We start from the raw sequence: 10694 nt of genomic DNA on the forward strand, positions 1-10694 counted from the left end.
TCTAAAGTTTACCTCCTCTGAATCCACTGTACTAGCCACAGTAGATTCAGAATCAGAGATCTCGCCCTCAGAAGCCACAGAGGAGTGATCCTCCTCAGATAACTGAGATAGACTGACCAAAGCAGCCTTGGCGGAATCAGAACTGCTTGTTTTAGAAATGTTCTTAGATTTTCTTTTTCTCTTAACTGCAATAGGTAAGGCACTCAAAGCTGCAGAGACTGCAGAAGTCAGTTGCGCAACAAAATCACCTGGTAAATATACACCCCCAGGACCAGGTTGAGTGGAACCGCAGGGCACTGCTTGTGAAACTGCTAAGGCTTGGGACGTTTGAAGAGAAAGAGGCATGGCACGGACAACATTATCCTGGGAGACAGATGGCTCTGAGAGGGTATCTTTTTGGACATTAACATTTTATTTAAACATGTGGAACAAAACTGCACAGGAGGAATGATCTGAGCCTCTAAGCAATACAAACATTTCTCAAAAGACAAAGTTAAATTTGCATTAGAGTCCATAATGCTAATATAGGTTCCCAAGAGTAATAATATGGGGGGGGGGAGTTTTAAAAAAAAAACTATTTAGAGATATAGTACTAAACAGATGGAAGAGTTAGATCACTGCACCAAAGTACTAAATACAATTAAAATATCTAAATAAACTCCTTTTAGAGAGAAAAAAAAAAAAAAGGTATAATCAGAGAAAACCTCAAAAAAAAAATGGCACCGCTATAACCTCAGCCTAGCTGAGGAGACTTACAACTCAGGTGACCAGGAGGTCCCAACTAGTTACGAGAATAAAAATCGCTGCAGAATTAGGCAATAATGGAGCCAGGAAAACGATCTATGATCGTCAAACACCTCATCCGTTGCTGGGAAGCTGCAGAGAATATCCGCTCTCCAAGCCGAGTAGTGAAAGCTGTAGAGCGGAAAGCGATCACGTGATCGCAAGAGAAATTTTTACTGCACCACAGTAGAAAGCGTGCGAGCTCCGCTGCGCTGACTACAAATTATTTTCAATAAGTATATTCCTAATGTGACTCCTTAATGAAAAGAATCACACACAAACCATAAACTATGAGGGCAAAAAAAAACAACAACACTATGAGTCCAATTGCCCAGTATCCCTCTCAAATAGCCAGCCTCACCCCAAAAGGATATAACAGTTAACCCCTTAGTCTCCATGCAGTTACAGTGCCTGACAGTATTGCCCTAATCATATCCCCCCCCCCCACAAAAAAAAGTGATAATTATGTCCCAATTGTAGTCCTCTGAGGGATTAACCTCCAAAGTGCTGAGTCCTTCAAACCTAGAAGGCAAAAGCACTTACCTGTGGATCCAGCTGCAGGGCAGGAACAGCTTCTCACGTATGACAGACTCAGCCGACCTCTGACAGGGACCTGTAGAAAAAGAAAAGAAGAGTAACCAACCCTGGTTTTCTATAGAGGGGTAGCATAAATGTTGGAAGAGAAGCAAGTACTACCTCGCCATCTTCTAACTGCTATAGCCACCATTACTCTTACTAAAGAGGATTACATGGACACAGCATATCCCCAATCCTTGCTTGCGGGGAAAAGTACCCATTAAAGGATTTAAATCTTCAGACACCATCTTCTCACATCGTCCCGATGTACAAGGCAAAGAATGACTGGGGGTTTATGGGAAGTGGTACTTAACAGCTCTGCTGGGGTGTTCTTTGCCTCCTCCTGGGGGCCAGGAGATGAATTCCCACTAGTAATTAGAATGGATTCGTGGACTCTCCATACCATATAACTTTTCAATTAAGTACATATGTATGAATGGTAAATCCATCTTTTTGTGACAATAACAGCACTGTCTAGCAGCATGTTAGCAAAATAAATGAATTCACACAAACAGCCATTTTGTTGGCATATAATACTGTTTATTGGCATCGATGGACCTCAACATACAGAGGTTTGCATCATCGAGCATGGAACATGTGCAAAGCGCCGAACATGCAGCTCTCTCCTGTTACTGCAAGTCTCAGACTTAATTCTCAGAGAAAACACAAAGTCAACAAAGCTTAAATTATTATTTGCAGCAGAAAAATACACATTTCTTTTTTTTTTTTTTATACGTACCAAGCACAGACTCTACAAGGAGCGGTACTGTGAATTCATATTATCTTACAGTATACTTATTTGCATGGAAGAGAAGGGATGACAGCTACTGTCAGGATAAAGTGAAACGCAAAATCTCATGATATAAATATATAGGAGTAACACCTCATCCGCTTAAAAGGGATTAAACACTTGGATTCTATGCAGTATCGGGCACAAATATCTTCCTCAGGTGCTGTGTGTCATCTACAGCCATGAACAGGATTCTGCGTATACCCTATGCTCAGAAATTGAATACTGTGGATGCAGGTACGTGCTATTTACACTAGAAGAGTGCAGTGTGTATAAGTTTGTGTGCAGTCGTACTGTGCGCTCAGGAACACAATATTGTGCATTTGCTAACAGTGTGTGGTGCGATACTGGGTCGGTTTGCTTATGGGTAATGTTTGTGTCTCATGAGCAGAGTGCTATATGTGCCCAGTACTGCCAAGACAGATTACTTTGTGTTTCAGGGGCATAGTGTGTTTATGAGGTGAATAAAGTATGTGCTTTCAGGTGCAGTGTGCTCCAACAATCAATTTAGTGTGGTTGTCTAAAAGCAAAATGCTTTGTTCTTTGTGTATACAAACAGAATAAAATGGAAAAAATACTGTATCATATGTCTCTATTAGCAAAGTGCTATGTGTCCAGTGAGTTTATAACCAAACATAGTAATGTATCCAATGTCTAGGATCAGGCATACAGGATATGTGCTATGCTCTCAGAAGCGGCGAGGAAGTGGTGTGTGCGCCCTGTGCTTTAATGAGCAAATTGTTATGGAGATCCTTTACTCTCTAGAGCAAAGTGCTGCGCCTGTAGTTTTGTGTTTGATTAGTATAATGTTAAATGCTTTCTGTTGTCACAGTGTTGTGTAAGCAATATGTATCATGTGCTTTACGAGCAAGATGCTGCATCTATCCTGTGTTGTGAGAAACAGAGAGCAGTCTGTGTGCAACGCTCTCACAAGATCAGTATGCTGTGCGAGTCTCATGTAGTACAATCTAGTGAAGCAAAGTGGTATTTGTAGTCCTGCTTCAAATTTAAAAATCAAAAAGGCATAAATTCATCAGTCTAAATGAATCTGTACAAAAAGATCAGTATTTGTAGAAAGGTTGGGGTGCTATGTTGCACAACACAAATTACTTAAAGTGAGGGAATTTAAATTATACAAATATACCAAATACCTCTCTAGCTACAAAGGAAGGTCGTGATAAGATAAAGGGCCCAAAATCTAGAATTCTGCTCTGCACTCTTCCTGGAATTGATAAAACAAAAAATAAAAAAGGAGCTAAATAAGGTGAGGGGTTTAAGAAAAAGAACTTCCCTTCTCATTGCGAGAAAGGGCTGTAGACCAGCTACACAGAATAAATGGTGCAATCTCCCTAGGGCCTTGTGCGCACTGAACTGAATGGGGGGGGAGAGTGGGGAGAGTCTGGGTCCCCCTGTCCTGGTGAAATTAATCCCTTCAATGCTGCAATCTTCTCAGCAATGTAGGGGTTAAATCCCCACAAGGACAGTTTGCAATACAGCCACTCTCATTTGGTCGTGGTTTTCAGGAACAGATATCAGTACTGGGCCTTGTTAAGTTACCCACTTCTTTTCCTCCTGATCTGGACCCACAGGGCTAATATCTGGGGCATGAGAGCAGTTGGGGCTATGGGTCCTCTATGTCAAGGAACTCCTGTTTGGGAGGAGCTGTCCCTCGGTACCAGGAGCAAGAACCATCACTGCGTTTGATGCAGGCATAGTGTTTTGCCTGTCGTCCATTTATGCTCTTCTCTGTCACCCAATCGGTCCACAGGCATTCGTCTTGGGAAGTGACAAGGCATGGAATGAAAGGACATCGTGAAATCTGCACAGAAAGAGGTTAATAGTTTTATCATTTACGGTCTATAAATACAAAGCAGAAATGCCCTCCACTAGAAAGTACATTACAATGCTCCTTTAAACCCCAAACAAATACCATTTATTAGTCATTTAAGTATCATTGCACTATATAAAGAAATTGCAGTGGACAATAACATTAAGTGGCCTAGTCACTGTTCCCCCATGACTAATACAATTTCTCCCCTGCTAGTAAGCTATAGTAAAGAGTGTGTGTGCGTGCCTGTGAGTGTGTGAGTGTGTGTGTGAACAACCAGCTCAATAACTTGTTATATAATGGATTTACCACCTGGGTGCAGCTTCTTTTTAGCCCAGTAATGCTTTCCATCTTAATATGAAAAGAGTCCACAGCTGCATTCCTTACTTGTGGGAAATACTGAACCTGGCCACCAGGAGGAGGCAAAGACACCCCAGCCAAAGGCTTAAATACCTTCCCCACTTCCTCATAACCCCAATCATTCTTTGCCTTTCGTCACAGGAGGTTGGCAGAGAAGTGTTAGAAGATTTCGGAGTAGTCGCTTATGGAGGGTAGTACTCTTCGAGATGAGACTGGAGTTTTAAGTAGTCCTGTCAGCCTCTCAGTGAGAGCATGGATGAAAGTTAGAGTCTGGTGATGCAGGGAGAGTCTCTCTCTGAAACCATCCCGACTCATTAACAGCTCCATGGGCAATCAGCGTTGACGAGTTTCGCTGCCTGCTTTCTTCACTCAAGTCTATGTCAGAAGCGATGCTTCCTTCTGTCACACTTGAAGGGCCGTGTTCTTGTTCCATGGCGTCGATTCTGGTAATATCAATTTATATTTTATACATGTATAACGCAAGAAGACCGGGTCACAGTGCGACTCCTTTTATCTGTATAGAATCAAGGGTTAATATCTCCTTAGGGGGATTATTGAACAGGGGGGAATAATCTTATGTTTATTTGATTTTATGTGTGAGATGTTATGGGCTCATAGGCTGTTATGGAATATACAGGTTTCACTTTCACTTTGAGAGCCATGCAGCTTACAAGCTTAGCGCGCTCTCTCATAGCAGGGACGGTCCTGCATTGTGCACCATGCGATTCATTCTTTTTCCTGACCGGGTGTCTATCAGAGAGGAGTCATAAATCTCTGTTCTGTCTGGGTCATAGGAGGCCTGGACTCAATTATCTCCACGGTCACAGGGGGCAAATGTGCCCTCCTACCGCAAAAGTATATGAACTAATCTAAGGGATGATTTTCGTTCTGATAAAGCCCATGTCAGCAGTCCTCCGCTAAGCCAGAGCAAACCAAGAGCTCTTGGAAGCCAGCTCAGTCCTGGAATAAATCCAAGCAGAGCAAGAAGCCCGCCGAGTCTACATCGGCATGAATGGGCGGTCCCCGATCCTCTTCTGGATCATGTAGAGGGCAGTATGTCACTCTTTCAGTCCCTTGGTTCAGGGACGTGCAGGATCCATGGATCCTAGAGGTCATAGCTCAGGGTTACAAGATAGGTTTTAAAGGATACCCTTTGAAAAAGCCGTGTTAGACGGCAAAACATGTTAGGGACTTAGGAGTCGAGGGGAAATCCTATTTTTAATAAGCCGCAATATTGACTAAGAGACTTTATATAAACACTAATGTTATCTATGTAAATTTGATCGCTTCTTGAGGTGATATTTAAGCCAAACAGAGCACTATTAATAACATTTACCTAGAATACTCGATATTATAAATATTTTTGTTAAATGGGAAATTGATCCTTCAGTGAGATCGTAACTGAACGACCAGTAAAATTAATACTCTAAAAAGGTAGTTACTTACTAAACAGTACACATTAGCACAATTTAGATGTAGATTGTGCTACAACCTAATTTTACTATATAGCTTACATGGACGCTATATTTACTTTATTGTGTTTTGTTGGCAGTGAATCAACTGCAGCTCCGGTTGCAGCTTCAATATATGTGTTTGGTAATTTTAAACAAACATATACGTTGGATATAATCTCTGCAACACTGTTGCTATTACTCATAGAATATGTATATTGAGGAATAAATATATGGCTGCAACATTGATACTATTACTTTATAAAACCAATTGCAGCATTTTGAACCAAAACATTAGAACATTTAGATCTTAATATAATTTAAACTTTATTACATCAGGTTACAGAGAAGCCACTCTCACTTCACTGTTCCATTATAATGATCTAAACAAACAATTTAGCTGTTATCAGTTAATGATGAGGCATATGGATGAATAGTCATATGACTACAACATTGCTGCTATTACTAAAATAAAATCAATTGAAATACTGCAGTGAAGTAATATAAACGGCAACACTAACATATGTGCCACAAATGAAATATCTGCATTATTATGAATCAACTGCTGCTTTAATTGCAGCTTTAACATATGGTTTTGAAGACTCAATATACATATATTGTGTATGACCAATTACACGGTTGCAACATTGTTGCTATTATTTAACAAATATTTGAAAAACTGTTGGTACTGAGCACAAGCCGCAACACTTATATGCTATGCACACCATAAAACATACACAAGTGTATTACAAAGATACAATTGCAACTCTAATATATGCATTTAAAAATTAAATACAAACATACTATGGATGAATAAGTGTACTGCCACATCAGTGGTGCTGTTACCTAACAAAAATAACTGAAATACTGCTGCCATTATTCAGTACAAACCATAATATCGATATATGTGCCACTAAACATACAGAGAATATACAATTTAGTTTGTTGTTTTTTTTTATTTATGGCACGATCAAAATGATGTATACCCTTTGAGGTTTGTACACAAAACACACTTATATGAGCAATTTTACTGTCATAATAGAGTTGGGAAGATCCAGTAATAATACCAAAATCACGGTTGCTATCATTGAGTACCTAACAAAAATAATTGAATATAAGCTACTATTACTACCAAGACCAAAACTAATCTTTTTAGTATTATCCTAATACGTGCTCAAATATTAACACTAACGAGGCAATCCAATTTGCAGATTGTTATTGGATAGTCAAGTTCCTAGTCACATTCTCTGAGTGTTTTTAAATTGTTTGTATCCCCCATTCTTAATAGCAATTTCCAGAATAAAAGTTATATTTTAATTATCTCCCTTTTCCTCTCCCCTGCCACTGTTACTAATTCCTATGTTATGATTAACTGATATCTATTCTACAACAAGTCTATTGTTATATATTTACAAATAGCTCTAGAGTGCTATAAGTGTATTCTTTTTTGGTGGGGTTCCCTCAACCCACCATAAGCCTGTTTCAAGTTTAAATAATACACAGCACCATTAACTAGTTTACTTTGTATTTACAAAGTTCAAAATTAATAATCACTCAAATATTGAAGTTATTAAGAGCTTTCCTAAAAAATATATACAACAATTAGTAGTGCCATTGGTTTTTTTGTCTATTCACAAGATAGGTTTTAAGTCTCAGCCACCCAAGGGCAGATTCCTCCTGTCTTCCTGACCAGAAAGGAGGGAAGCCTTTCTGGGGTGTGTATGGGATCTGTCCTCTAGGAGTTATTGTCCCGGTGCCTATCGCAGTGAGAGGTTTGGGATACTATTCAAACCTTTTTGTGGTCCCTAAGAAGGAGGGAACTTTCCGTCCGATTCTGGACCTAAAGTGCTTAAGCAGGTTTTTAAATGCCCCCTCGTTTAAGATGGAGACAATAAGATTCATTCTTCCCCTCGTTTGAGAAGGATAGTTCATGACCATGATAGATCTAAAGGATGCTCCCTTCTCGTTCCAATCCTCAAGGACCACATTAAGTTCCTGAGGTTTGCATTCCTGGACCAGCACTTCCAGTTTATTGCCCTTCCGTTTGGTCTAGCTAAAGAAATTTTTCGAAGAGTGGTCCATTCGGAATATCTTTTCTGTCTTCTTCAATCCCATGGATGGCAGATAATCTAGAGAGAGTTCTCTTGTATCAAGTACCAGGGTAGTTGAGCTAACAGATGCATTAGCAGTGCCTTGGAGGTTCAATCAAATTTATCCTTTCCGACCGTTACCACTACTTCCTAGTGTAGTAGCTCGAGTCAAGCAGGCGTCAGTGATACTGACTGCTCCATCTTGGCCGCGAAGGATATGGTTCGTGGACCTAGTGGGGATGTCATCTTCTCCTCTGTGGAAGTTACCTTGTCGCAGGAATCTGCTGACCAAGGGCTCTTTGTTCATCAATGTCTAGATTCTCTGAGGCTGACTGCATGGAGATTGAATGCTTAGTCCTAGCCAAGAGAGGGTTTTCTGAGAGAGTTATTTTTACTCTCATTCAAGCTCGAAAGCTGGTTGTTCGTCGCATCTATCATAAGGTGTGGAGGACCTACTTATTCGGTTCTCCAGGATGAATTGGAGAAGGGCTTTTCTGCAGGTCCCCTGAAGGGACAGTTTTCAGCCCTGTCTGTGTTACTGCACAAGAGGTTTGCAGAGCTTCCAGATGTACAGCCATTTGTTAAGGCTCTGCTGGGATCAGACCTGTGTTTAGATCTAAGGCTCCTCCTTGGAGTTTAAATCTTGTCCTTAAGGTTTTGCAACGGCTCCGTTGGAGCCTATGCATGAAATAGACATTAAATTGTTGTCTTGGAAGGCTCCTTTTCTACTGGCCATTGCTTCTGCGCACAGAGTATCTGTGATTGCTGCCTTGCAATGCATCCCTCCTTATCTGGCTTTTCATGCTGATAAGGCTGTTCTACGAACCAAGTTAGGTTTTCTTCCTAAGGATCCTTCTTCATCGAAGGAACGTTTACAACGTATTTCTGGATGTGGTTTGTGCCTTGAAGTTCTATCTTCAGGCCACAAAGGAATTTAGACAAACCTCTTTCTCTGTTTGTTCTCTTTTACAGGAAGCGTAGGGGTCAGAGGGCCTCTTCAACTTGCTTATCTTTTTGTCTGAGGAGTGTCATCCGTTAAGCATAGAAAACGGCCTCCTCTGAGGATAACGGCTCATTCTACGAGAGCAGTGGTTTCCTCTTGGGCCTTCAAAAATAAGGCCTCTATGGATCAAATTTGTAAGACGGCTATCTGGTTCTCCTTACATACTTTTTCCAAAATTTTACAAGTTTGATGTTTTTGCTTCTGCTGAAACAGCCTTCGGTAGAAAGTTTTTGCAGGCTGTGGTGCCCTCAGATTAGGGTCCACCTCTCTTTTTTCCCTCCTGTTAGCATTCCTTGTACTCTTGAGCTTGTGTATATGTTTCCCACAAGTAAGGAATGCAGCTGTGGACTCTTCCCATATTAAGATGGAAAACAAACTATGTTTACCTGACAATTTCATTTCCATCTGTATGGGAAGAGTCCACAGCTCCTGCTCGTGTTCTCCGATGGGCGGCCCTAAATTTTAAATTTTTTCTTCTGGCACCTTCTTCACCCTGATATTTCTCCTACTGTTCCTTGTTCCCTCGGCAGAATGACTGGGGTTATGAGGAAGTGGGGGAGGTATTTAAGCCTTTGGCTGGGGTGTCTTTGCCGTCTCCTGGTGGCCAGGTTCAGTATTTTCCACAAGGAATGCAGCTGTGGACTCTTCCCATACAGATGGAAATTAAATTATCAGGTAAGCATAATTTATGTTTTTCACAGAGTAGAACTTTCCTGTAGTATTTCAATCTGATTCCGCCTATTAAGGTCAGTCCAGAGGAATATGGCTACAACTCAGTGTAGGCTCAATGAAGGCCGAAACTATCCTCTGGGGTTGCCATGTTCATTGTTCAGAGAGGAATTGCCTGGTATTAAGGCGCTGAACTGACCTGATATAACAGGAAAGTGCTACTCTGTGGAAAGCATTACTGGGCTACTCTGTGTGTATTACCAAGTAAGTGACCTTTTCAATGTATTACAAGTCCTGGAAAGTTTGACAAAATAGTGGTCTATATTTGAAAGACTGTTACTGCCAAGGAATAGGTTGTTACAACAGATACATTTTGATACTGTGTCTTTCCAGTCTATTCATTAACTATTCCAGACACATCATTAACAGTGCCCTCAAGCACACACCTTAGTAGAAAATCATAGTTGCAAACTATTTGCTTTGTTCTTGCTTGGAGTGGTAGACAACCCAAAAGGCATGAGCCACATACTAACAATAACAAGGAGGAGAAGGGCTGATAAAAGAACGTTTTCCTAACTAGAGTATCAGTCAAAAATAGAAAAAATGGGAGGAAGCTACTTGAACATCTGGATTTCTTAGGCCTTCTTAGAGCTTTTTTGAAGACGTTCTACTGAAATTTACTTGGCAGCCCCAGTGTTCTTCACGTGAAAAAGGTAACAATGACGTTTATACAAAGTAACCTTAGGCATAATGAAACAACTTTGCAATATATTTTAATTATTTATTTTGACCCGGCCCTTTTCATGTAACTCTAACTCTGCTAAATAGCTGCCCTATGATAACAACTGCAAATAAATGCATTTTATACAAACTTATGACTGTGGCTAGACTAGTTTGCTGACTAATGCCAGATTTACTCCTCCAGATAAGACAAATAGTAGGTGGAGTTTGTCTATTGAAAAATAAATTACAGAAAAAAAGATGTTAATTTGTTTTAAAAATGTTAAGACTTGGCTGAGATGTTATATTTTTAGCAGCACAACAGAAATGTCTTGTAATTACAAGGTGTTTACTGTCCTTTTAAAACTGAAATGCACTCAAATTCTGACATTTCTATCCCTTTAAGGTTTGCTGGGAAATTATG

General features: G+C 40.3%; 1 protein-coding gene across 1 annotated transcript in view; it reads right to left on the bottom strand.

Moving 5' to 3' along the window:
- Positions 1 to 1877: 1877 nt before the first annotated feature.
- The window catches only part of TIMP2 (TIMP metallopeptidase inhibitor 2), a 60435-nt gene continuing 51618 nt past the window's right edge, over positions 1878 to 10694 (bottom strand). Inside the window, exon 5 of the mRNA XM_053706283.1 lies at positions 1878 to 3968. Coding sequence (XP_053562258.1) covers positions 3771 to 3968 — 198 coding nt within the window. The 3' untranslated portion in view covers positions 1878 to 3770. The remainder of the gene's footprint in view (positions 3969 to 10694) is intronic.

Source organism: Bombina bombina, chromosome 1, assembly GCF_027579735.1.
Source record: "Bombina bombina isolate aBomBom1 chromosome 1, aBomBom1.pri, whole genome shotgun sequence".
NCBI lineage: Eukaryota > Metazoa > Chordata > Amphibia > Anura > Bombinatoridae > Bombina > Bombina bombina.